The sequence below is a fragment of the Pagrus major genome, chromosome 19 (assembly GCF_040436345.1).
Source record: "Pagrus major chromosome 19, Pma_NU_1.0".
Classification (NCBI taxonomy): Eukaryota; Metazoa; Chordata; class Actinopteri; order Spariformes; family Sparidae; genus Pagrus; species Pagrus major.
In genome coordinates this window covers 17,448,031-17,474,246 of record NC_133233.1, presented here as the reverse complement: position 1 = coordinate 17,474,246, position 26,216 = coordinate 17,448,031, and the positions used below count along the sequence as shown (strand labels likewise).

The following is a 26,216-nucleotide window of genomic DNA, read 5'->3' as shown; positions in this document are numbered from 1 at the left end:
ACCTTTTGTTTCACGGATCACCACGTTGCCAAATTCACTCTCTCCCTTCTCGTTGAAGCTCTGCATCTTGATGTCGTAGGCGGTCTCAGGCTGGAGGTCAGTGATTGAGTGCCAGTATCTGTCCCCCTCCACCACATCCTTCTTATAGTCACTGTCATTATCGCTGTCTGACGGCCGGTAATAGATGTAGAAACCGTAGATGGGCGTGTTGTTTACAGGAGTATACTGTTGAGAGGGGGATAAATCATGTCATAATCACAATCAACAAAATACTTATTTTAGTAGACAAAAACACATTCATTTTGTCCTCCAGTCACTCACCGTCCATTTGAGAATGATGGTCGTCTCATTGATGGCTTCGTTGTACGTGATGTAGGGTCCGTCGACGGGGCGCTCATGGGTTCTCCCACCCACCACTGTGTATGCCTTCGAAGGAGCACTGGGAGGACTGGAACCGATTACGTTCACCGCCACAACACGAAACTTATAGGACGTACCTACAGGGAGAGGAATAACCATCACTCAGCTGTCTCTGGTGGCGACACGCCGCCTAGGATGAAGCTGCGTTGACTAATGATGTTTGTTTTCACATTACTTTATGTCTTCCTTTTAAGAACAAATGCCATGTTGATTGCGTTACGGTTATGGTTTTGACTGATGGCAGCAATTACTGAACTGACTGTAACAACACTCATTACGCTGATGAATTTACAGGCCGTGGGAGTGTAATTATGCAGGACATCATCATTATAATTATACGGTACATCCTCCTTCTCCCCCCCAACCCTAACTTCTATGAATAAGAACAACACTGTTTAAGTGCGTGCGAAGATGGCCGACCTTTCTCCAGCCCCGTGATCTCCACAGAGAGCCGCGAGGGGGGGATGTTTTCCACCGCCGTCACCCAGTCCTCTCCGGCCTTCTTCACCTTCTTGTACTCCACACGAAACGACTGGATGGGGAAGCCGCGGTTACCCCGAGGAATCCAAGTCACGTATGCCGACGTTTCCGTTGCTGTGGAGACTGTGGGCTTGTCAGGGGCTTCGGGAGCTGCAGAGGAAGGAAGAATGGTGTCAGATCGAGGACAAGAAAAGACATAAACTCACAAACAACACTGTAATTATAAGAAACAAAACACATTGCATTCAGCACTTACTGAGAGCTCATCCTTCAGAGACAGAGAGGAAAGAGAGATTGAGAAATGTTAGTCAAAAGGAGAATGGTTAGTTCAGGTTCTTCTGTAAAACAGTTAGTTTAGCAGAAGTCACTTATTGTTAGTATAATTAATAGGAGGTAGAGTTTGCAAGTGCGGGATTGGAGGGATACTTACGAGAGAGGCTTGGCGAAGGGACAGCAGGTGTTTTCGGTGGGTCGATTTGCCCTTTACGACCTGAAGACAGAAAATACAAACAGTCAGATTTTAGATTAAGGAACTGCTTTAAGAGCAAGATACATTTGGGATTAATTTATCTTTTGCACGAGAAGCGACATTTGAACGAGAAAAAAAACAAGCAGGTATGTTTACCAAGTTCACCAGCTTAGTTCAGAGTGTTAGCATGCTAACACTTGCGGCTGAGGCTAATGATTCCCGTTGATTGTCATTCGTTTTTTAGCTTTTGGACTATATCACATTTTAAACTGATGATGGTGCGACATGAAAAGTTAAAGGATTAACAACATGATTCATTCATCCTGACCAAAGTGTTAGACCGACCCAACGGCATCAACATGTTTAAAATGCTCCATGTCTGCTCTGACAGTGTCGTACCTTTGCCAGTTCTGAAGGTCATCATGGCAGGTTGTCCCAAACCGGCACAGTTTTTGGCAGCCATCTCCACCTCGTACAGGCTGTCTGGCTGCAGCTTGGCCAGAGTCAGCTTGTGGAGGGAGCCTGAGATACTGCTGGATGTCCACTCTGCTAGAGGATCTCCCACCTGAGTGACACGGAGACAGACGGGTGAGTTGCTGACGAAGAAAGTGTACATTTTGAGATAACATACTGTTTAAGTGTGAAGTGATAGCAGTACCTTTCTGTATTTGACCATATACTCCAGCACAGGGACTCCTCGCTCATGCCTCGGCCTCCAGGTGAGTTCATAGTAGTCAGCCTTGCCCGTGCGTGGCTGGCTGGAGATGATGGGGGCGTCTGCAGGCAGGATCTGTCCTGGCAGCTCGGAGCAGTCGAGAGGCAACATGGCGCCTGAGGCCCCAGGCCTCACAGGCGGCTGCTCTCTCAGCACCTTGTCTGGGCTGAGCGGCCGATAGATCGAGGGCAGCTTCCCTCTGGAAGAGATCCCTAAAAAGAAAAGAAATCTTGAAATCTAAAGACTGGAAAAAAAGAGTCAAATCTGTGACAAATGACGGACTATCTGACTCACCGGTTGATACTGTGATGAGGCGAGCAGAGGCCTGAGAGCTGCCCACCCCGTTCTCAGCCATGCATTGGTACAGTCCGTCGTCCTGAGGGCCCACATTGGAGACGCGCAGCACCTTGGAGTTCAGGCGGTGCCGAGGAGACGGGGCCAGGGGACGGGCGTTGTGAAGCCACATCACTGAGGGAGTGGGTTTACCGCGGACCTGGCAGATGAAGCGCACCGTCTCACCGTATGCGGCCTCCTGCTGCTGCAGCTCCACCGTCACCTGAGGCGGCTCTGCAGGAGACAGACTCAAAGTCAGGAGGCTAGTTCGAAATTACATACTTTTTAGCTAGTGTCTGAGGCTGCAAATGACAAAAACTGCATCAGTGCAACTGAGAGTTATTACCATCTCATATATCACAGCTGTTTTGCTATTAGGGCTTCCTATTCCCGAAAATTAATTGATTCCAGCTTCTCACAGCTTAGGTTTTTTATATCACTGTAAACTCAGTATCTTTGGGTTTTGGATTGTCAAAAACGAGCAACTTGAGGAGCTTACATTGAGCTTTGACAGACATTTTTTGCTATTTTCTGACCGTTTACATGTTATAGAGCACATGTTGTTTCATTTAACCCAGATAATCCAATAATCACCTGATTAATCCATAATGAGAATAATCTTATTAAAGGGGCAATATGTAGTTTTGGAGAAGAAATTCCAACTCAGAATTTTAATATTTACAAATATTAAACTCGGAAATATTTATTTTTTCCACAACTGAGTGAACAAGCTGTCGCAGAGCACTGTTTGAAGCTAGAAAGGTGGCAGGGTCCGCCAAATATAAACAAAGTACAAGAGTTTCAAATTGTTTATTGTTTATTCAGTCATGAAAACAAAGAGTTTGTTCAGCCGTAAAATAGTCAGTCAATGAATCTTCAATCTTCTGATTAATATTTATTCTCCAAAACTACATAGTGCTTCTTTAATGTGCAGATTTCTTTTCCCATTATTCCATAATTTAGTTTAGTCTATAAAAGTTTACAAAATAAATAGGTAAAAAAACATGTCACAGAGCCCATGGTGACATTTTCTTAGTTGTTTTGTCCAAACAGCGATCAAAAACTTTAATATATCCCCTTCAAAATGATAGAAAACACAGAAAAAGCTGCTGGAACCAATGAATCTTTGTCATCCACTGCTTGATAAAAGCATGCTGGATTATTAAATCTGTTTAAGCTCGAACAATGTCACATGTGTCTGAATAAAATCACAATCATGCACGTGTGTGTGTAGAGTCTGTATGACAGGAGGGGAGTATAGAGCCAGGCAGGCGGGGCCACGCCAGCTAGTTGATGGTTGGCTGCTTGTGAATCAGGGAAAGACAGAGCTCATTACAGCAGCTCTCTGGCTTTAATTAGAGCCAGCTGCAGAGAGACAAGCCCACAACACACACACACACACACACACAGAAAATCACTGTAAAAACAGTCATCCATAACCTAGACACATTCAATGAACTCCTGCTGAAGAATAGAGAGCTCTGTCTCCACAAAGTCTTTCTTACACAGCACCTCCTGGGCTTACATGCCTCTGACATGCTCACACACAGACCTTCGTTCTCTCTGCCGCCAAACAGGAGTCAGACTAATTATTAAATCCGTGGCACAGACAAAACTCCAATCTACAATTCACGAATCTTACAAAAGCGACACACAGCATGCTCAAACAACTTTCCTTTACTCACCAAACACTTGGACATCATACAGCACTGTTGCGGAGCTGGCCGAGCCGATGCCGTTATCCGCTCGGCAAACGTAAGTGCCAGAGTCGGCCTCACCCACCGCGTCGATCAGCAGGTTGCTGAGCAGGAAGCGAGTGTTGTTATGCGAGCGCAGGTCCTGCCCGTCTTTAGCCCATATGACCTGCGGCGTGGGGATGCCACTGGCCACGCACTCCAACACCAGCCGCTGGCCTTTGGTCACCATGATGGAGCGAGACGCCGGCGGGTAAATGATACGAGCAGCCTCTGAGGTGGAGCCTGGAAAAAGATGTGGACGGTCAGTGTGATGTGAAAAAGTCTGTGCACGTTTTCCCACACATCTCAGTTTTCTTCAAATTGCTTGTATATGTGTTGTGGTTGAAATTACAGCCAGAATACAAAAGGACATAAAGCATTTGCAGAATCATGAACTGTGCACGTCATCACCTGACTAAATGTCTCCTGGCAAGACGGGATGATAAAAGTCGCACTGAGCTGCCGAGCCGACCACATGTGCGCCACATGTGGCTACAGTAACCGTTACAAGCTCTCCAATAATGTCTTCTCTGATGTAATTACTTAATGGCCGACACATTGAACCATGGATTCAGTCTTTAAGTCATGTTTTCATTAACACCAGCATTGCTAATAAAAAAACTCTGTAGTTGTAGATTATGACTCACGGCGTATGCGCAGGCGGTCAGCAGAGATGGACGTCTTGACCTCCTGAGTGACGGGGTTGTAGGCAGCACACTTGTACGGCCCCTCGTCGTCCTGCGTGGCGTTGGCTATCTGCAGGTTCCCTGACGGCATGATGAGGTAGTTCCCTACAGGAAGAAGGACAAACAGATGTCAGAGCGTGCTAAACTGATCAGACTGTACACTTCTGACCAGCTTCTTTGAGGGATGTCGCTTTTGATGGACTGAAGACAAAGATTTGAAAGGTTTTATTTGTCACTTGGTCGTACAACATGTGCAGTGAAATACAGGGTGTTGTCTTGGAGCTGTGCTACAAAGACAAGTGTGCAATGAAGAAAAATAGTTAAGTAGTAAAAAAAAAGGAGGCAAGAAGTATAAAGGGGCAAAATTATGACTATATGTACTACTACATACTAGTGGACTGCCATTTCTTCACAGTCGGTTGATAATTTGATGATTTTTCAAATGTTTCAAATGGAATTCCTACGTATTGCCCCTTTAAAGACTCGTGACTTGACTTAACATGAGACATGATGACTTGTCTGTGTTCATTTTATGGTTAGGAGTTATGGTTTTATGGTTTACTTACATTTGTTGTAGCCTGGCTGTCAGTATTTGACTGAAAAGTGATGGGGAGGGAATATTTGTTTGTAATTGAGAAGAAATTAAAGCTTTTGTCAAGTTTTTTGTTTGACGGCATTTATTTCACCGAATCTCAATGTCATACTTTTTAAACGAATCAGAAAAAAGATTTATAAAGACGGGATGCTGCAGGCAGGATGGAAGTTTCTTTGGTACTTTAAAGTAATAATATACAAATAAAACCAAGAGCAACAGCAGGTAAATCAAGTCCATGCTGTGAAACACACGTGTAATCTGAGTACTATGTGCCATTCCAGACCATCTGTGCACTGCCAGCAGGGACCACAAGGTGGCGCCCCAGAATCTGAGCCATACTCCGTGAATGCATGTCAATGTGGTATTCATTTCCTCAGAGATAAGCTGCAGATATCAGTACCTACAGCTCCCAGGCATCATCAGCATACCAGCCACAAACCACTGGAGCTTTTCTTCTCTTCCAGGCAACTTAGAAGTAAATAGTTTGAAAAATAAACAACTGCATTCCCATGTTTCAACATTCTCCAGATAATACCCTTATCAACGGTTTTATGATGAGCCAGATAGCTGGATTATAGCATTCCGGTAAATTACGAAGATAGCATGGGAATCAAGAGGGAAGCAGATTATGTGAGAAGCTAATGGAGTGAAGCAGCTCGGTACCTTTGGATGTTTCCAGCCACTCCTGCTTGACGCTGTAGCGGACCTGAGCCTTGGGCTGGCTTTCCGGGAGGTGACACTCAATAACAGCCGTGTTGCCTTCGTCGACCTCGATCTCCTGCTGGTCGTCGGGCTCAAAGTCCCGCAGCTCTGCAAAACACAGGCGAGGGGAAAAAGTCAGCGCTGTGACACAGTTCACTATTCTTTCATCGTGTTAATGCGCAGCGTAAATCAACATGTTTACAGTCAGAAAACCACAATCATCGGAGCAATAATAAACTGTATAATAACTGTGCTGTTTCCATATTGGGTGTCTCTCATATCGGCCTCAGCCACATTCCCACAACGGCTTTAATGCGCCCTCTCTTTGAAAGAGAAACCTCCTCTACATCCATTTAATAATTTCTCTCCCCACAGCTTGTCTTAACACGATCTGACTTAAGTCGCAGGAATTTTATAAAATGGCACTCCGGCTATTTTCTCTGTTTTACTCATTTCACGTCACTTTGGATAAGCTGAAAGCCTTAAAGTGGTGTCTGTAACATTCGAGTAGGTGTCATTAATCCTTTCAAACATTATACTGGGACTGGAGCCGGTTCAGATTCTGTGGGAAACAGGGGGAGTGGGATTACTGGGGCCAAGTGCTGCTGCGACTATGTCCCGCAGACACACAGTCTGCACAGGACAGACACTCATGTGACCCCTGACCTCCTAAACCCCCCCCCCCGGCTGAGCAGCCCAGAGGCCCGGCCACGGGGTCAAAGGTGAGAGGTGTCCGTCCTATAGAGTTTCAAAGAAAGATATCCAGTTTGGGTTTGGGAGGAAACGGCAAAACTTTGCTCTTAAGGAGCCAGGGAAAAAAAGGAAAACCCACAAAAATCTTAGCGGGGGGACGCTGCCATTTTATAGATTTGAAGCAGAGTGGAAGAAAAAGAGGGAAAAAAAAGAAGCAACAACTGTAGAAATGTGTCATGGAGGAGTCCAGGAGTGAAATGAAAGATAAATAAAACGTCTCGGGGAACGTAATTAAAAAGTCTACCGGCCTTTGTTGATTTATTCTTAACAAACATCCATTCTTTCCAGAGGTGCTATAACGGGTGTGTTTTTCTTGGACCGGCTGCTCTCTCTGGCAGAAGACCGATTCGCTGCTGGTATACACAGTCAGCTGATGAGGCGTCTTTGTATACGGCTCTAATTCAATAAGTGAAGTTTATCTGCTGATAGGGACGTCGCTGTGATTTACTCAAAGTGCTGAACAAACACCTTCACCGCAGGCTGCTGATTTATTCACCATGCGTGCTGGAGCTGCCCCTCTGTCTGCGTCTGGGGGAGCTTTTAACGGGAGAAATGGGGGATATCACAAACACAACTCCATCTCCGACTCCGTTTCAGCTCTTATTCTGAAAGATGAGAATCCCAGCCAGGACATGTCAAGCTAAGTGGGGGCAAAAAGCCTTAAAGAGAGACCGTGTGGCGCTCCATTTGCTAAATCAATCAGGTGCTGTTTTTACAGCCACTCCCACCTTCTCCCAAATTCCTCCAGTTACACCTTTTAACCCCCCTCCCTCAACTCCACCGCCCCGCATTCTTCACAGGAAGAACCCCGCATGGGTGCCTCTCAGGTGTGTGTGCGTGCATGTGAGCGTGCGCGTGTGTTCATCCTGCAGGGATGGAGGATTGATGGTATTCATAAAGTGGAGCAGACCTCCCGCACCAGCAGGGCCGCTTGGCAAGGCAGACTTTAAATATTTCAAGAGAGACAGTGCATTCATCATCTTTATGTGTAGCAGTAGGAGGCCTGCGTGTGTGTGTGTGTGTCTGAATTATAACATGTTTGTGCAACGTGTTGTGCGTTCACGTTGTGCAGATACACGCAGAAAGAAAAAACGGGGAGGGTGATTGTCTGCACAAGAATTCAAGCGAGCGAGGAGCTTTTAACTTATGCCAAAATAGCGCAGATTCATTAGAGTCGGATAGCGAGGAGGGTCTGGAATCAACCTATCCCGATCACAAAAAACATGTGCGTACAACTAAGAGGGCTCACATGGAGAGGCAGGCACGTACACACTCCCCATGGAGCAATTCCTTAGGCGGTTTCGGGGTGGCCGAGCAGAGACCGTTATTAAATTAGAGAAGTTTTTCAGGGGGAGGCGGGGTGAGCAGTCTGGCTCCACATGTAGTTATCTCAACACGATTCATCCACTATTTGAAACCATCAATAACTTTTACCGCTTTGTACACGGAGGAAAAATAAAAAACATGAGGTGAAGATGACAAAAGAGGAGGGAAAGTGAAAGATAATGAAAGGAGGGGAAGAGGAGAGAAAGTGACAGGGTGAGGAGTGAAAAATGTGGATAGGAAGAGAAGTGTGTGTGTGTGTGTGGAAGGTTATGTGTGAGGGCTTCAGGGAGACAGAATGTGACATCACGTCTCATCTTGTGCAAGGATCTTGTCTCGACTGGCCTGAAACACCTCCAGTTTCTGCAGCTATGGCAGCCTCATACATCACATCACTACATGTAAAACAATACAGTTAACAGCTCCCTTTTTTTGTGTGTTCAAGTGAGGCATACACCCATATCCTCTGTCCACACACATATACACACACACACACACACACACACACACACACACACACACACACACACACACACACACACACACACACACACACACACACACACACTGCCCTCTAACCAATTACGGGGCCATAATTTCTGGCGAGCCCTGCTGTCGGGCCCTGTGGAGAGGAATGTGCTGTTGTGGGGAGCAGAGGGGCCGATGGAAGCAGGGGGCCCCCAGGCTGAGTCCAGGTCCCTTCTTCCCCTTCTCCTGACCGGCCCCTGGGTCCCCTCCATTCCTCCAACTCGGGTTACACAGCTTCAGGCCCCCCTCTCAGTCCCATGATGCATATCAAATATAACACCACACACTCCACTAAAAATGTCAGCAGTGAGAATAATTCACTTTAGCTCCGTTAGATCAAGAGGACGCCGCATACAAGTAGTTAATATCTAACAACGCTGAGCTGCTATCACTAATCAATGATAGGCAACAGTTTGTCACCATGATGAGAATTAAAGTTGGACTCACAGCAGTGGAAAAGTACGTGGTTTACAGAGTGGTATTGGTGAGCATTTTAAGCAAACAAATTCCGCCTCTTCACTGTTTTTGTTCTACTAGAAGAACATTAAGTCACAGCCGCTCTTTGGATACTCTCACAAACCAAAAAGAGGCTGAAAAGGGGCCCGTGTGTTCGTGTTTATTTGTCTCAGCTGTGTGTGTGGGTGGCTACTCACTGGCAGCGGTGACATTTGCAGGCACACTGGCCAGGGCTCCAGCGCCGGTGCTGGCCACACACTGGTATCTGCCCAGAGTCAGGTTGGAGAGCGTGGGGATGTACAGGCTGTTGGGCCCCAGGACTACACCCAAATCTCCGTCCAAGAACTCCTGGCCGTTGAGGCGCCAGCTGATGTTGGCGGAGGCGGGTTGGGCGCTGCAGCGCAGGTTCACGCTGCCTCCCAGCTTCTGCACCACGGACATGGGCTCCTCAGTAAACACTGGCACCTCGTCTGGAGAAAAGATTGGACGCGGCAATCAGCATTTTGTCAACATATGAAGACATTTCTCACTGATTACATGTCAAACAATGTGGCCAGATGGGTTCCTTTTGACATGCATACAATTAATTAGGGCTGCAGCTAACAATTTTTTTTCCCAATTGTTTTTTCTTAAAGCGTTTTGTCTATAAAATGTATCTGAAACTGTACATCTTCGAGTACAAAGTGACGTCATTAAATGTCTCGTTTCGCAGGCCAGTCCAACAATATACCACAAAGTCAGACTCAGCCTGTCATTTTGAAGCAAAAACGTTCAAAAATTACTCATGATTATGAAAATAGTTAAATACAGGGCTGCCCAGAGTGGTTTGTTTATGCAGTTTTTATTTTTCGTCTTGCAAAATGATCTTAAAATATGTAGGATACGTGACAGGCAAAGTGACACTGCACCGAAAGTCAGTCAATTCAGGGAACTTCTGATCCTAGGACCATTTCACATCTTAAAAAGGTGCAATAGGTAAGAACTGGCCACCTTTTAAATTCATACTCCAAACAAATAGGGGGCAGCATATTGCCTGAGTAATCGCTAACTGCTGCTGACATTAGCTAGTTAGCTCATTTAGCTGAGCAGCAAGCAGTCCAGACTGGGAGCTTCTGTGTGCTTGTGTGCGCTTGAGTGGTATAACAAAAAAGGACTGGGCCAGGGCTAGCAGGTTAGCATGCTAACTTCAGTAGATAATCTCTGCAACACAATGCCAAGACGTCTTTGACATAGCGTAAAAAACTCTTATTTCTTCACATACTTTTGATAATGCTGGTTCATTTTTTGATTTTTTTTTAACAAGTCCACCATTAAGTTTCAGACTGGCCCTCCAAAAGGAAACAGTTGTCTCAGTTTTAATTTTCTCTCAATCAGCTCAATTAATGTGCCAATCGTTGCGGCTCTACATACAATACTTCTTTTCAGTTTACTCATACGTCTCATGCAAACTACAGCACTTCTTCAGTTCATTTCAAATAAACTGCTGTTGCTGCTGCCAGACACGTACAACACCTCCCTTTCTGTGAACTCAGCCAGGATATTTTGTCCCTGGCAGGACTTACCCTGCACCAGGTGTTCTGGAAAAACTCATGTAAAGGCATTCATAAAGTGAGCAGAGATCAAGTCAGTCGAGTGCATTTGGAAATGGAAACTTTTTTTAATTTCATTTCAGCAGATTATTTCTTAGAGACCCAGTTTTTTTTAACCGTCTCAGTGTGAGTACTCACCAGTGAGAGAGGCGCCGCTCTGCAGGCAGCATAGCAGCACTGCACCCAGAGCGAACAACACTGGAGCCCTTCTCTTTTTCATCCACGGAGTCCAGTCTCGCTTTCCAGACATCTTCCATACACTACCCCCTGAAACACACACACAGTGGAAGGTCAGAGGGTCATTTACAGACTTGGTTGACTCAAAACAAACAGCACAAGATGCAAAAAACCAAAGCCGCCAAAATTCAACTTGGAAACATACATCATCCTTCCAAACGGTCAATTTCGATTCATACACACACACACACACACACGCGCACACACAAACACGCAGCCATTAACGAAACACAACCCAGGCGCGGCGGCGCACTCTGTGCTACCCTCAGCAGCCAAACTCCAGACACAAATAAAGCCTTTCTTTTCTGTCAGCCCCCATCTCACCGCTGACCCCATCTCCTCCGCCTGCACCCGCACCCATCCAGCCTGCGCTCATCAAAGGGGCGCCCTCATTCTGCGGGCCGTAACCCGACCCCTCCACCTTCCCGCTCAGGTGTAACCGATACAGGTAGAGGGTCCAGGAGGAGGAAGGAGGGGAAAACACACAGGCTGCATTCAGGAGTCGGGACAAAGAACAACTAATGAGAGGCAGGACGGGGAGGAGGGGGGACGGGGGGGAAATGTATATCACAGCAGCGAGGCGTGTGTGTGAGATGGAGGAGAGGAAGGGTCTTTTATACTTCGGTGCAGTATGTATTGGGAGGAAAATGGAGAAGACGCTGGTAATGGTCAGTCTATTAACAGTTAATGCAGAGAGGGGAGCTTTTCTCTCTCCCTTGTCGCCTGCTGCCAAGTTTCCCGAATTCTTTCCTGTCAGGTTAAACTAACAACTTCCCGTCAGGATGAGGAGGGTGGTCCTGCAAAACTGAATCTCTATTACTCCCCCTCTCTCTCTCCCTCCGTCTCTCATATACATGCATGTCACCGAACATACTCAAGGGCACAAATTGTCCTGCGACGTTACAGTAAAAATGGAAGCACACAACTTTCTCATACATATTTGTCCCGTTCTTATTATGGCAAGGGGATGATTAATGAAGCTCAGAGACTCGGGACTACACACACACACACTCAGGGCCAAAGCAGGACAGTAAGAGAATGGAAACTCTTACAGTGCACCTTCATCATCTAATGGCAGCAGTGAAAATGTTTAGCCGCCTGGCACATTTATTGAAAATGAGCAAAGCAGCAGGCCGACGGAAAAACAGCTGTTAACTGCGCCAACTGTCACACCAGGCTGCGCATTACTCCGCCACATTTTAATTGCTTATTATGAATGTGTGTAAACAGTTTGAGATTGTTAATTCTCACGACATGAGCAGCTATGGAGGAGTACTCCCAAACCTGCGCAAAAACATGTGAAACTGTAATTATTTACTGACTGGAAACAAAAGCCATTTCATTCACTTATTAAAGCTGCAAAATAATTACCTTTTTAGCATCATATTTTTCATTTTCGCTGAAAAATCCTATTAAAATCATGATGATGTGACATTTGTTGTGGTCTGTACCAAACAAGCATGTTTTCTTACATCTGGAGAACAAGATTAGAGCGTCTCTCCTTCATCATAACGCTGTTTTGTCACACACTTTACCTTTATCAAAACAATAACTGACTTTCTTGGCCAGTAGTTGGCAGCATAACAAGTTGTAAACACAACACAGAGCTTTAAGCTGACTTGTTAGCAAACAAACCTGCATCATACATGAAGCAACACGATCATTTATTTGGAGTTGTGTGTCTGACTGAATGAATGCAACGTCAATATTCACTCTATTTTAGCTCCATTTTTGGTCTCCACCATCTCCTGAGGGAAAAACCTTGCATTTTAGAGGCTAAATGCTCTGTCTGCTCTTTAGTCCTCAGTTTTTTTAAAAAAGAGTTAATGTGCTTCATGACAGATGAAAACGCCTTTTTCCGACTGATCTGCTGTCGCCATTCAGAGAGAAGCAACAAAAAACAGCAGTAGATTTAAACATTCTCCTCATCACTCCAGACAGATCTTTCACACATCAATTCATGACACAAACAAAAATGTAACATTTCCATTGTATTTTCTATTCACCTATTTCACCCTTTGAGGTTTGACTGCTGCCCGTTCATCACCTCCACCAAGGAGGTTATGTTTTCACCTATGTCTGTTTGTTGGTTTGTGAGCGGGATTACACAAAAACTACTGAACAGATTTCCACGAAACTTGGATGGAAGATGGGTCTCAGCCCAGAATAGTCCCCATTAACTTTTGGTGCAGTTTCTTTGGCCGATTTTCTAGAAATTCTGTTAAAATTGGCGATACATTTGGATGGAAACAGTTGCTGACTTGTAGCTTCTCGAATGTGGAGGTTTGCTGCTTTTTACTTATTCGTGTTATTACAAATTGAAAATCTTTCAGTTTGGACTATACGTCAGACACAACAAGCAATTTGGATGCCATGATGGACATTCTCACAATGTTTACTATGAAAAAACAGCCCTGAGCTGCAGCCCTACATACATGTACCGTTTCATTTACTCTCTCAGAGTAGCCCATCAGTAGTGGGCTCACTCAGTAAACAAACAGCAAGCTACTGTGGAACCAGGAGTGAGCAAAGCTGAACGCCTGTGGCTTCTGTGGCCGGTCGCTGTATGGACACAACCCGGGACAGCTGCCCATAAAAGACACATACATCTGTATCGCGCACCTGTCCCAGCTGTGAGAGCCACTGACCGTAAACCACACCAGCCACTCTGCCAACTGGACACACAGCAGGACACACTGGCCCTCTTACCTGTCCAATATCTGCCTTTCACACACAAATACAAGCAGTGAGACAGGAAAAGAGATAGTTTTGTTCCAATCGAGGTATGAGAAGGCCCCTCGTATATCATCACTCCCTAAAAACAGCCTCACTCCTCCGAGCCTGTCTTTCTGTCTGATTCATTAGTCAGCAGGGTCCTGTGTTTGCTTAGCGGATACCCTGCCTCCAGATGAAAAGTTGGCCTGACATCTATGTCCAACTTTTTCCATCCATCCTTCCCAGAGAAGTCACAGACAGCGAGAGGCAGAAGAGCCTCCTACGCATCAGCGAGATTGATAAAAAACAGAGCACGCACACAGACAGCTCCCCTAAATCAAGAACCGAGAATGTGTGTGTGTGTGTGTGTGTGTGTGTGTGTTAATGTGTGCCTGTGACTGTTTTGTTTCAGCGTTAGCAGTGAGGAACAAACGCTGCATGGCAACACTCTGTGGGAGCAGCTTTGTGGTATTAAAACATACTTCAGTGACAGCGAAGTGAGGAGAACTGTGTGAACTGCGCAAATCTGCCAGATACAGCGCAGAAGTATGATTACAGGAGTGTAAAGCTATTTCTGTAATCATGTTGAGAAACTGACACTGGCTACTGTGAGACCTGGCTTACTTGAAAGTCGACTCCCAAGTGACTCTTGGGAGCAAATCTTACATACAGTGCATCCTTTGCCTTGGTTTTATCCTGAGACCAAAGAAAATACATAAGACAGCTGCAGGTTGTGTACAACTTCCATACTGTTATTTGTGCCAATCTGCAGAAAGTTGTGAACAGGTGGTCCAAATCACAGTCCTGTTGAAGCTTATCAAAAGTATCAACACTTAAGCGATAGCACATGTTAAAAACCATACAAAACACACATTTGATAATACAGTAACTATTTAAAAAAAACTGATCTACAATGAGCTTATCAATCCAGGGCTGTAACGAAATTGACATTCTTACGAATTCAGCCTGTACCAGCACTGCATGCAGGTCATTAACTGGTTTACAATTTTCGTGTGGCCAGGACTTCATTTGTCGAAAGAGTTGTCGAGTATCGTTTTTTTATACCAATACTGAATCAAAGTTTAAAAAATGTGGTATGATGACAACCTCAGTTTTGTGTACCTCTTCCACAGTCAAATACGTACTTATTTCTATCATTGTTTCGCCCATTTCAAACAGTATTGTTATTCTTTAATCCTTGTAAAGCTGCTTTGACATCTAACATGTACGTCGTTTGGCTTTTTTGTTGAATTAAAAAGGGTGTAGTTGAAAAAAGTGTGGTATTATAAAAGAGTCTGCTTTTGTTATTGGTGGAGCCCGATCGATATAGACGTATACGTTCAAATTGCACTGACATGAGAACTTATAGAGGTTATAATGCAGAAAAAGATGCTTGATTTTCAATTATTACATTTCTAGTTTCAGTCAGTTGATTGTTAATCAGTTAAATATCCTGCCTTCATTACATATTTTTGTCATAAAGGGGTCACTGCAGCCGATACCTTGATATCGAGTCTACACTCCATCCAGTCAGGCTCTGGTTATCCGTACTGCAACTCATGCCATGAATTTGTGCATATATTGAACACCACAACAATACCCTGCCTCTGCATCACTAGGGCCTTCGATGCTCACACGTTACGTATTCATTTATATGCATTGGAAAAACCTGAAAAACACTTTTAGTTCGGGATATAACACTGCAAAAACTCAAAATCTTACCATGTATGTTTGTCTAATTATCTCATTAAACTCGGTTGAAGACACAATTACACAGAAAGTAATGTTTCAGACAGATATATGGACAATTTGCACTTGTTTTTAGACAGTCTTACTTAGTCCTAGTTATTTTTGAAGGGACATTTCTTCAAGTGCAGACACTGACCTTGTTAAGACAATCGGATAGTGGCGACATTAAATGCAGTTTCTTTGTCAGTGTTGTTATAAAAATCCAGTTACATGTTTAGTTTCAATTGTCACAGTAATTGATTCCAATAAGTACCATGCAGTGTGGTTCACAGTTCTTAAATATGGGGAAAAGGGGAGCACTGGTATTGTATTGGCTCTTGGTATTGGAAGAGAAAAGAAAAAGAAAATGTCCAAAGTGTGTGTTACTTTGACATTCAAAGACTTAAAAACAGCTTCACTTATACTTTGTTAAGACTTGTGATGTGACTTGGACCTTCCCTCCAAGTCTTAAGACGTGACTTGGACCCAACTCTGAAGACAGATGTGTGTGTGCCCATGTTTGGTGTATATATCATGCAGGGGGACTCGGAGGAGAGCACAACGAGCAGCAGAGCGTTCCAGGTCGTGGTGGTGTTGGTGTGTGCAGGCATGCATCATGAGTGTAGGTATGCGAGTGCCTTATATGTCGTTGTGGGAGAGAGTCACTTGACAGAAGTTCATTGTGAGCGTGCTAAGTAAAGACACCGGGGCCCCTGTTCTCCCGGGCCACTGCCAGTCCCATTGTCCCCCTGCCTCCGTGGATAAATTCATTTTGACAACCCTGCTAATTGGATAAAACCAGACTGGAGCCTCCTCCCTGAGCGCTCACATTCCATCTGCTTTCTGGCATGAAGAGGACACACAGGAGGGGAGGAGGTGGTGGAGGGGTAGCAGGGTAGTAACTCCTTCTGAGGAGCTGAGCTGTTGAATATTTATCACCTCCCCAAACTCCCCTCTTGCCCTCCCTCCTCCCCCAGTTTTACGTCTTTTTACACCCAGCGGCAACCCCCCCTCCTCCCTCGAGGTTCTCCAAACACCACAAAGCCCCCCCTTTAGATAAACACATGCGGTGTCAAGTGTGAGGAGTGCCGGGGGTTCAACTGCCCCGCTCGGGCCCGCGGCCCACAATGCCATGCCGCATAGCTGCCATGCGGGAGGCCGGTTGCCCCTCGCAACGCTAACAGGCAGAACGCACCTTAATAGAGTGGAGAGTCATTGTAAAGCAGTGAGCCGGTGCATGGACAAAGACCCCGCGGACCCCTGGAGAAAGGGGAGACGCTACTCTGAAGGGCCCGGGGAAGAGCTGATGGGCCCTGCTCAATGACCAAAGAGAAGGGGGGGGAGCTCAATGACCAAGAGGTTTGAGTCGAGAGTTTGGGGATGCGAGAAGGAGAAGGAGAAGGAGGAGGGGGTTCAATGCCTTTATGGATTGATGTGAGATGGGTGAAGGGGGTTTATGGAGGCAGTGGGGGGGGGGGGGAGAGGTTGACTGAGAAAGCAGAACGGCTACTCAAATTAATAGAGAGGATGTCAACTGGCGGGCGAGCAGGAGGAGAGAGCAGGGCCTCGTCAATGAGAGGGTGTGTTTGAGAGAACGCGTGTGAGAGCTTCGCTGAATGTCCCAACATATTTTCCCCCTCACTCCGTCAATGTGTTTGCTGGTCTCTCCGTTTGGCTCGGAAGGAGGATGAGGAGGATCCAGAGGGTCGCTTAACAAACCAGCAGCAACACACCCGGTTCACCATCTGAGCATCACACAGGGAGAGAGCAACAAGATGGCAACAAGGAGAGGGCAGGGAATCATAACGGGGTTGCACGTAATGATTTCTTACATTGTTGATTCATTTGACTTTGAGATGCAACTTATGATCATTTTCATTGTTGATTGGTCTTATTTCCTCAATTAATGAGTTAGTTGTTTGGTCTATAAAATATCAGAAAATAGTCCTTTAAAAACAAGCACTCAAAGCTATTAATCGATTATCAAAACAGTTTGGAATTAATACAGTATAATAGTGAGCCAACAGTGATCCCTTCAAATTATTTATTTTTTTTTTTTTGTGGTCAAACTGTCCAAGACCTAAAGACGTTCAATGTCGGGCTGCAACAAATAATCATTTCTCATGATCAATTAATTGATTATTCTATTCTTGATTAAAGTGGCACTATGTAGTTTTAAAAGACATTCAGAAAGGTCATGTTTATAACACTGATATGGTAATAATATAAACTCAGAAACATGTCTTATTTCCATAAATGAAAAAAGGAAAATAAAAGGATGATAAGGAAAGTAAGGTCCCCAGAACACTGTTTGAAGCTAGAAAGGTGGCAGGGTCCGCCAAATATAAACAAAGTAAAATAGTATGAAATTGTGATGTCCTGTCAGTTCGTTCAGTCAGAAAAACAAACAGTGCTTGTTTAAGCATAAAAATCAATCGTTTTTCGACCAATCGACTTTCAGACAAAACAGAATAGCAGCTCACATTTGGGAAGCTAAAGTCGCCCTGATAACTGTTTTCAACAAGTAATTTTTTGTCGTTCGGCAAACTGAATAATCGCCTAATCGTTTATATCAATTCTGTCACCTAAGTCTGTCTCTGTTATCACTACACTAACGCATGCAACTGGTGTTTAATTGCTATGGTTATCAATATGTTATTTCTTTTTATTGACTTTTACAACATAAATGGAGCTTTTTGCAACAGTAAGTAGCGTAGTGATATGTGCGTCTAGTTTATGATATATGTAGTGATATAGTGAGATCACATTGCTGGACGTGATCTCATTCAAAGTACCGTGGATAATGCGATCTTAAGTGGAGAACCTCCGAACTTCTTTGTTGTAATTCCCTTAAGCAAAAACTTGGCAGAGAACAGATCTTTAAATATATTCCCATCTATCTCTCGGCTTTCTCGGACACAAGGGAACCTTCTGGAGTCTTATCTTGGCATGAAAACTCGGCCCAACAGGTGGAGAGGGGGCCAGTCCAAATCCTCCACTCGAGACATCACTCGTTCTCATGCCATAAAATTACACATCAAAAGCATCTAAGCATCCCTAACGAGGTTGAGAATTCATCCCCTCCTCCTTCATAACACACACACACACACACACATATGCACACGCTTCACAAAGTATTAACGAGCTATATGCCCGTCCAACCCCTGCTTCGCCCCCCGAACCGACACTAACGAGCTACAGAGCGTCTCAAGGATTAACGAGAGGGATCTGGACAGGCCCGACATGTCGAGGAGGGGGGCGTTCTAATCAATTAGGCACCGAAGCATTTGCATAATTTAGATAACGAAGCTGAATTAACCACGGAGAGCTAATTACTGCGCCATGGCGAACACACCCACCCACATTCCTCCGCCTGGTGTGGGATGCCAGCGTGCCCACTGGGGCCATGGGAACAGGATTGGATCATCACTGCTGCTGGAGGAGTCTCAGCCATAGAGATGGAGCACACGGGGATGTAGGTGGTGTTAGCCAATCACATCGCAGGGAGGAAGGGAGGGAAGAAAGATAGATGGATGGATTTATAGAAAGAAGCAGAAAGACGCAAAGATGGGTGGATGAGAGGAAAGAAGGATGATTGGAGGGATAGAAGAAAGAAAGGGAAGATTGATGGAGGCATCATCAATGGAAAAAGAAGGAACATTGGATGGACAGGAGGGAAAAAAAGAAATATGGATGATGAAGGAAGGAAAGAAAGAAAGAAAGAAAGAAAGAAAGAAAGAAAGAAAGAAAGAAAGAAAGAAAGAAAGAAAGAAAGAAAGAAAGAAAGAAAGAAAGAAATAAGGAAAGAAAGAAAGAAAGAAAGAAAGAAAGAAAGAAAGAAAAAGAGTTGGATAGATAGAGAATAAAATATAGATGATGTTAGAGGGAATGAAAGGTGAATGGGTGGACATAAATGAACAGAGGTTAGATAATCAGAAGGAAAGAAAGGAGGATGGATGGACAGAAGGGACGATAAAAACAAAGGATAGCTAGCTGGGTGTGTGTTTAAAAAAACTAGATAACCAACTTCACTCTTTAACCACAATCAAACTCTGAACACACATTGTATACACGTTTTCATCGCACATGCAAACATGTTCATGAAACAATTATTTAATTATAATATAGAAAGTGTGTGTGTGTGTGTCTTTTAACTCTTGAAGGATCATTTCTGAGCACACACACATAATCATCATACAGTACTGAGAACACTACATATATCCAGCATATTTCGCAGTACTCATCACACAAACACACGCGTGCATGCAGCTACATATTTCACTCACCCACAGCCATTCTTTCCCTGCACACACACAGTGACACACACACACACACACACGACTGATGACACATAAGCAAGCAATCACACAAACTCCTATTACATGGTAAAAGTATACTCACAGAGGCACATAAATATGTAGACCTCAGGAAGTTTTTCCAACACCAAATGTCAACACGCAAAAGAAAAAAAAAAAAAAAACGGGCTACCACTTATCCTCGGCCTGAGAGATAAACTACAAGCACGCCACGGCATTCATGCATGCTAATATAGACTTTCATAGCTGTACATATATTCGAGCCTGCCTCCTTGTGTGTTCCTGCATCGTAGGGAGGAGGGAGGGGAGGGAGGGAGGGAGGAGGGACGTGAAGGGGGTGAAAGGGGCCCCCCAACTCCTTTGGCAGCTCATGCATCAGAGTGAATGGAACCAATTATAAATCAAGAGCAATTTCTCCCCATTATTCAGCAGGAACCAGGAGGGAAAAAGAGAGAGAGAGAGCGAGAGGAGAGAGAGGGAGAGACTGACCCAACAACTCTCAGTGGGAGACGAAGGAAGGAAGAGAAAAGCAGAGGGAGTGAAATATTATATGAAAAACAGATATGAGGACGCATTAGGAAAGTGAGATAAGGCAGAAAGAGAGATGAGGGAATGGAGAAAGAAAGTTATAGGAAAAACACATACGGGGAGGAATCAGAAAACGGAGAAGAGGCAGGAAATTAAGCCGAAAGCGAGGGTGTGGGGACGGCGGAGAGGGCGCAACCCGACTTCGACGGCCCGCTCGGCGGCTAAAGAGCGAAAGCTGCTGGCCTGAAAGAGTTCCTTAAGAGGAGAAACAGCTGGAGGAGGCTTTCAAAGAGAGCTCTCGCCAGTGTCAGAAGCTGGGTTTGTGTGTACCATTTGTCCTGTCAGTCACAGCTCACAGATGTGCTGCGAGATATAAAATAAAACCTCACATACACACACACACACGATTTTGGCAGAAGACAGAAATGCGTTGTCGATGGAAAATTCCAGTTGTGATAACCTCAGGGGCCCAATAACTTAACTAATCTGGTGCCCAGTGATTTATTCTGTTGAATCATGTCTTCTCCTGCCAGTTTGACATTCTTCGATGATGAGTTTTTTCTCTCTGGGGCAACACTTTTAAATCTGATTATTGGTTAAAGCCCTGGAACGAGACCCAGATTCCTTGACGTTTTTGTCTTTCTGCTTCTTTTATTGTTTCGTTCACACATGCTCGAGAGGGGGGATACAGAACACGGTTAACACGGGGAGTTTTTTTTGCGCAGAACTCTTCGAAAAGTTACCAAAGTGTGTGTAATTGAGACGGCCCCGGTCTGAGTGCAATCTTGTGCCTGTGTGTGAATGATCTATTAGAGCGTCTGGGTTGCTTTTGGCTCGTAATAACACCCCCTAATCTTTGTCCAAATATCTGCTTTGCACACACAGGGCTATTTGTCTACACACACACAGCTTACTCCTTACTGGAGTCTGGAGTTGATCAATGATCTAACAGCACTCGCACCAGCCTCACAATGTGTGTGTTTGTGTTTCCGTGTGTGTGTGTGTAAAAGGGAGAGAGTGAGAGTATGGGTAACTTCATTATCCAATCAAGGGCTTCTTGACTTTTACTTTAAGTAGTGGAACAAATCAACTCAGCTGGTTTAAAGGCTTTGGGTAATCCTCATTAGGCTGCTGAGACAACAAATGAAAGCATGGTTTTCTTCATGATATGGATATAAAACGTTAAAAAAGGTGCACTTTGTAGTTTTGGGGAAGAAATTGCAATCAGAAGAGAAAGATCACTTCACTGACTTGTTTTTTAAGGCCTGAACAAACTCGCTTCGTTTTCATGACTGAATAAACTGAATAATTGTGTTTATTCAGCTATAGAAAAAGATAAATATGTCTGAGTTTGTATTATTACCTCTTTAAATTTGAAAATATTAAAATTTGGAGTTTGAATTTATTTTCCAAAACTACAGAGTGCCCCTTTAAGAAACATAAAAGCATTTGCACAGGAAAAGTCTCTCGCAATGAGGTTGTGTCTCCCGTCTCCTCTTTCCTCAATAATCTCTCTCTGTTTGAGCCTGTTTAATTAGCCTCTCCAACTCTCTGTCAGAACTTTCTCCTTCACTATTCTCCCTTTTTTAAAAAAAAAAAAAAAGCTCACATTCCTTCTTCACTCCCTCTCTCTGGCTGACAGGGAGGATCAGGGGAAGAGAGGTATGCAACCCCAGGGGAGGGGCCTGGAGCTCGGCCACCTGCCGGTCCAGGTGTCCCTCTCTGGTTATCCGATGTCTTGACTGGACACAGAAACCCTCCCGGGGGCACGAGGCCTGAGTCCCGAGCCTCCAATCTGTCAGCGCTGGACGACTAATGCACCGTATGTCAACAGGCCAATAACGTCCAGCTCTGGGAAATGAGGCAGCCTTATTTGGCGTGAGTGTGTTCCTTTGCTAGTTCATGAAAAGTACCATCATCTTGGGAAAAAGTCTCTCGGATATTATAAAGTGTAAATAACTTCTTCTTTCTCCCAAAGCGACCACGCAGGTGAGACCAGTTGAGGACCACAATGACCAGCAATACATTCCAGTGTACACACACACATATGTGCAGCAAAGGCCCTCAGATTGAGCCTGCAGGCTGTTATGACTGCATGAGTATACCCGCTGTCATAGAGATGAAAGCATGCCCTCAGGAAGGATTTTTTTCTTCCTTTGTCAATTAACGCCAATGTTACACCCACTACAATAACAACGCTGCTTTCCAGCGCCGCAGTAGAAACTCAAGGAACTTTGGCTCACAAACACAAAGTTTGAAGCAGACCCGATGGAACCGTTTGTAATCTCAAAATGCATCTCCAGATCCATCTCCATCTGAACACTTTGATTTACATCCAGGCTGCAAGAGTCAAACATGTTAAATCCTATCCATCCACTCGTAACTTGCGTCATAGTTCAATATGGCACCAAGATACGAGCGAGAAACTATTGGCTGCGTACCTAAATCCACACAGTAACTTCTCCTCACAAGCTTTTAAACAGGAATGAGAACTCAGGCTCCTATAGAGTTGCTGAAAAACTATCCGCCATCTTTTAGGCAAATGGTGGAAAACTGCCGGTACACGTCTGTTTGGCAGGTAACCAAGATCAATCAAATATAATTTCAAGTTCCAGCTGCTAACCAAAAGACAATAAAGTCTGTTTCCTGTCCTGAAACTAGAGGTCTCTCTCGCCGATACAGGTATGCACATTTTCAGTCCCAGACGTCAGCACAGTGTCGGATTTTAGGGGACGCTTTAAAGGGTCTCTACTTCCAGGCGATAGCTGTTGTTTCGGCCTGGGACTGCAGCCTGAAAGAGTTTCATTCATCACAACGTCCTGTACAGAAAAAACATAAATTATGATACTCCTATAGGGACTTGAATCGCACTTGTGGTATTCAAGAATGGATTGAAGTCTACTTTCCCGGAGTCGAGAGCTGCAGCTGACGGTTACTTTCATTTTCTCATAGTCTAATGATATCTCCAGCTCTCAGAGCCTGAGGTCACATGTTTGGGGTGACGTTGTTTGGAGCCCTAATGAAGACGTAGTGGTCGAGACATGGTGGCTGTTTTTAAAGGAGCACTATGTAGTTTTAGAGAAGATATTTTAGTCAGAAAACGATCTTTATTGACTGATTTTTACGCCTAAACAAACTCTTTGTTTTCATGAGTGAACAGACAAATTGACCTTAAAGTTCAACATGAATTCATACTGTTTTACTCTGTTTATATTTGGCGGACCCTGCCACCTCTCCAGCGCCAAACAGCTTGTTTGTTCAGTTAAGGAAAGGATACTTATTGATCTAGCCACTGTAATAAAGGCTTTTTTCGTATTTCCTTCCTCTTTTTGATGCCTCTTCTTGTTCGGCAGGCCTGGATCGCCTCTGGTTTGAGTTACGAACCGCAAGGAGAAAGATTTGAGATTTTTGGCAACTTTCTTCTGTATTGTTGTGCTTCTGTATTAAAGGAAAACTAGGGACCTTCCAGGCGGCAACTGTTGTTTTGACCATGGACTTCACCCTGAAAGCGTTCAGTTTCACATACTGGATTTAGGAAACATGATCATACACCCTCCTACAGGGATTCAAACTGTGTCTGGGTCTACTTTACTATAGTCTCGACTGTTTTATCCCCCGCAGTCTGACTGTAGCCCTTGAAATATTAGTTTAAAAACTTACATAAGATGGACATATTTGCGTAATAGATGGATTATGAACGCCTATAATTGTGTCTTTCCAGGCACCACATAAGTAATCAAAGGGGCCAAACAGTGTGAGAAACAGGCAGATAATCAGACTGGAATCAATTAGTCCCAACTTTGATCCACCCGACTGCCAGAGATGATCAACAACAACAACAAACCCAGCGACCAAACAACAAGAGCCCTCTTTTTACTGGGACCAATTAATTCCCTCATAAGCCGTGCGCCTAATTGGAGGAGGCCGGGGCCCATTCGTTTCGACTTTTAATCCAAGTGACATTGATTCAGCGCGAACAATCGGGCCCTCTTGTCTGATGCCATGTCTGTCACTGAATCGCAGAGGTTCCTCCATGCGAGCGGGGCCAAATGTAATCCAAACAACAAAACGACACCTGGGGTTGGAAACTTGAGCCCCTGCGGCTGTTCCTGCGGGCACTCCTCCGTGTCCGTGCGCGCCCCCTCCCCTCCCCTCCCCTCCCCTCCTCCCCCCCGCTCCTATGCCTCTGCACTCGGCCCCCACGGTGAGTGACACCCCCGGCCAACACTCATTAGCAGCCCAGGGGGATTAAGACAAACATTTTCTCATTAAAATCAAACCTCTGAATGAGGGGATGATATCAGGAGAGAGTCTCCTGTCAGGGGAGGCAGGATGCTGCATTCCTGAGCGCACGGAGCAGCTGTCAGTTTATTGGAGGCTTTAATTAGGTTATTCTGACACCAGACTTTGGTTGGAGGGGTGAAGGGGGGGGTTAGGTATAGAAATGCACTCAGGTGGAATTGTTATGATTTCCTTCACGCTGCGAATAAAACTTACGCATGCCATTTTGCGCAGAAAAGTAGAGAAAATATAGGATTTCGTGTAAAAACAAAGCATATAAGTTACTTTTTGAGCATCTTTATGAGCGTGCATGAGGCTTTTCTGAGCTCTTCCTTCATTTTGGTTGCTTTGCCGGAGATGTTCCCCAGCCTGCCGCTACATCGCAGCACTCCCCGGTGATAATATGGGGGTAAATCTGGCACGGCTCACCATGTCTGTTTTCTGTTACCCTATGGGAGCGACTATAGGCTGCGGCCTTCAAGACGCACACGCATTTCCCCTTAAAAAACAAACGTATGTCTAAAAAACACAGCTGAGAAGTCCTGCAACGTGTCACACCATGCTCGCCCCCTGCTCGTATGCACGTATCTGGCTGTAAAAGTCGGCACAAACACGCTTAAAATGAAAGAAAACGTCGGAGAATACGGACGCGGAGCTCATCCAATCACAACAGGCTAAGTCCCGAGGACAAGTTAACGTTTTTCATTAAAAGTTGCGGAGAAACGGAGCGCCAAAACGCACGCATCCATCCCAACACGGGAGATGCGTGTTCAGAAAGTTTGTTGCAAAGTTTATCTGACTCAAGAAGCGGAAGAAAAAAACAAAAACAAAACAAATGCGGCTATCAAAGTAGTCCCCCAGCACCAACTCGTCATCTAACACCAAAATCACAACTTTTTCTGGAAACAAAGCGGCACAGAAGAAGGAAGAGGCTTCGGTTTGGCTGCAAACACGCACCGAAAGTGTCACATTTATGTTTAACTTTGTAAAACATGTTGATACGAAGCGTAACACCGCACAATCATGGACCGCATGAAGGGATCAAACTTACCCGAACTGCTGGATTTGGTGCTCACACCTCGCTTTAAACCAGCCGATCCTCTCCTCGCCTCTCTCCTCTGGTGAGTTTTAGTCCGCAAAAACAACTTTTTACTTCTCTTTTCCCTCTAAAGCCTCGCTGCTTTGGTAATTTACTGCGATGCCACCGACATTTTCTTCGGCTCCCCAAGTTCTCACATTGAAAGGCCGTTTTTGGATGACTGAGCTCTCAAACAATTCTCCCTTTTGCGACGTCTTTTCGGGTCCTCCCACTTCCCAAGCAGGAGGAGGGATCTGAACAATAGGGACTGGCTCCCAAAATCCCAGAGCTGAGCACTGCAGCGCCGTTTCTCCAGACTACAGAGCCCTGCACAGGACACATGAGGACTTTCCAGAGGTTGTGCGTAAAACTAGAACTTGAATCAACATTTATTAAGTCAAAAAAAAGTGTGTGTGATCAGAAAAACTCCCTGAAACGTGATTTCTTTACAACTACGGTGTCCTGGAGGAGAAAAGTGCGCCCCCTCCCCCTCCTCCTGCTCTGTTCCCCCTGATTTGGTATGCGTTGGTCCCCACAGAGTTTGTATT

General features: G+C 44.9%; 1 protein-coding gene across 1 annotated transcript in view; it reads right to left on the bottom strand.

Annotated features, from left to right (window-relative positions):
* Nucleotides 1–25,869, bottom strand: part of boc (BOC cell adhesion associated, oncogene regulated) — a 29,528-nt gene extending 3,659 nt beyond the window's left edge. The window contains exons 1-13 of the mRNA XM_073488828.1: nucleotides 25,642–25,869; nucleotides 10,924–11,052; nucleotides 9,394–9,666; nucleotides 6,098–6,244; nucleotides 4,801–4,944; nucleotides 4,103–4,396; nucleotides 2,379–2,651; nucleotides 2,028–2,296; nucleotides 1,769–1,934; nucleotides 1,331–1,390; nucleotides 841–1,050; nucleotides 322–497; nucleotides 3–225 (exon numbers count right to left, since the gene is read on the bottom strand). Of these exons, the coding sequence (XP_073344929.1) occupies nucleotides 3–225; nucleotides 322–497; nucleotides 841–1,050; nucleotides 1,331–1,390; nucleotides 1,769–1,934; nucleotides 2,028–2,296; nucleotides 2,379–2,651; nucleotides 4,103–4,396; nucleotides 4,801–4,944; nucleotides 6,098–6,244; nucleotides 9,394–9,666; nucleotides 10,924–11,035 (2,347 nt within the window). The 5' untranslated portion in view covers nucleotides 11,036–11,052; nucleotides 25,642–25,869. The remainder of the gene's footprint in view (nucleotides 1–2; nucleotides 226–321; nucleotides 498–840; nucleotides 1,051–1,330; nucleotides 1,391–1,768; nucleotides 1,935–2,027; nucleotides 2,297–2,378; nucleotides 2,652–4,102; nucleotides 4,397–4,800; nucleotides 4,945–6,097; nucleotides 6,245–9,393; nucleotides 9,667–10,923; nucleotides 11,053–25,641) is intronic.
* Nucleotides 25,870–26,216: the final 347 nt, after the last annotated feature.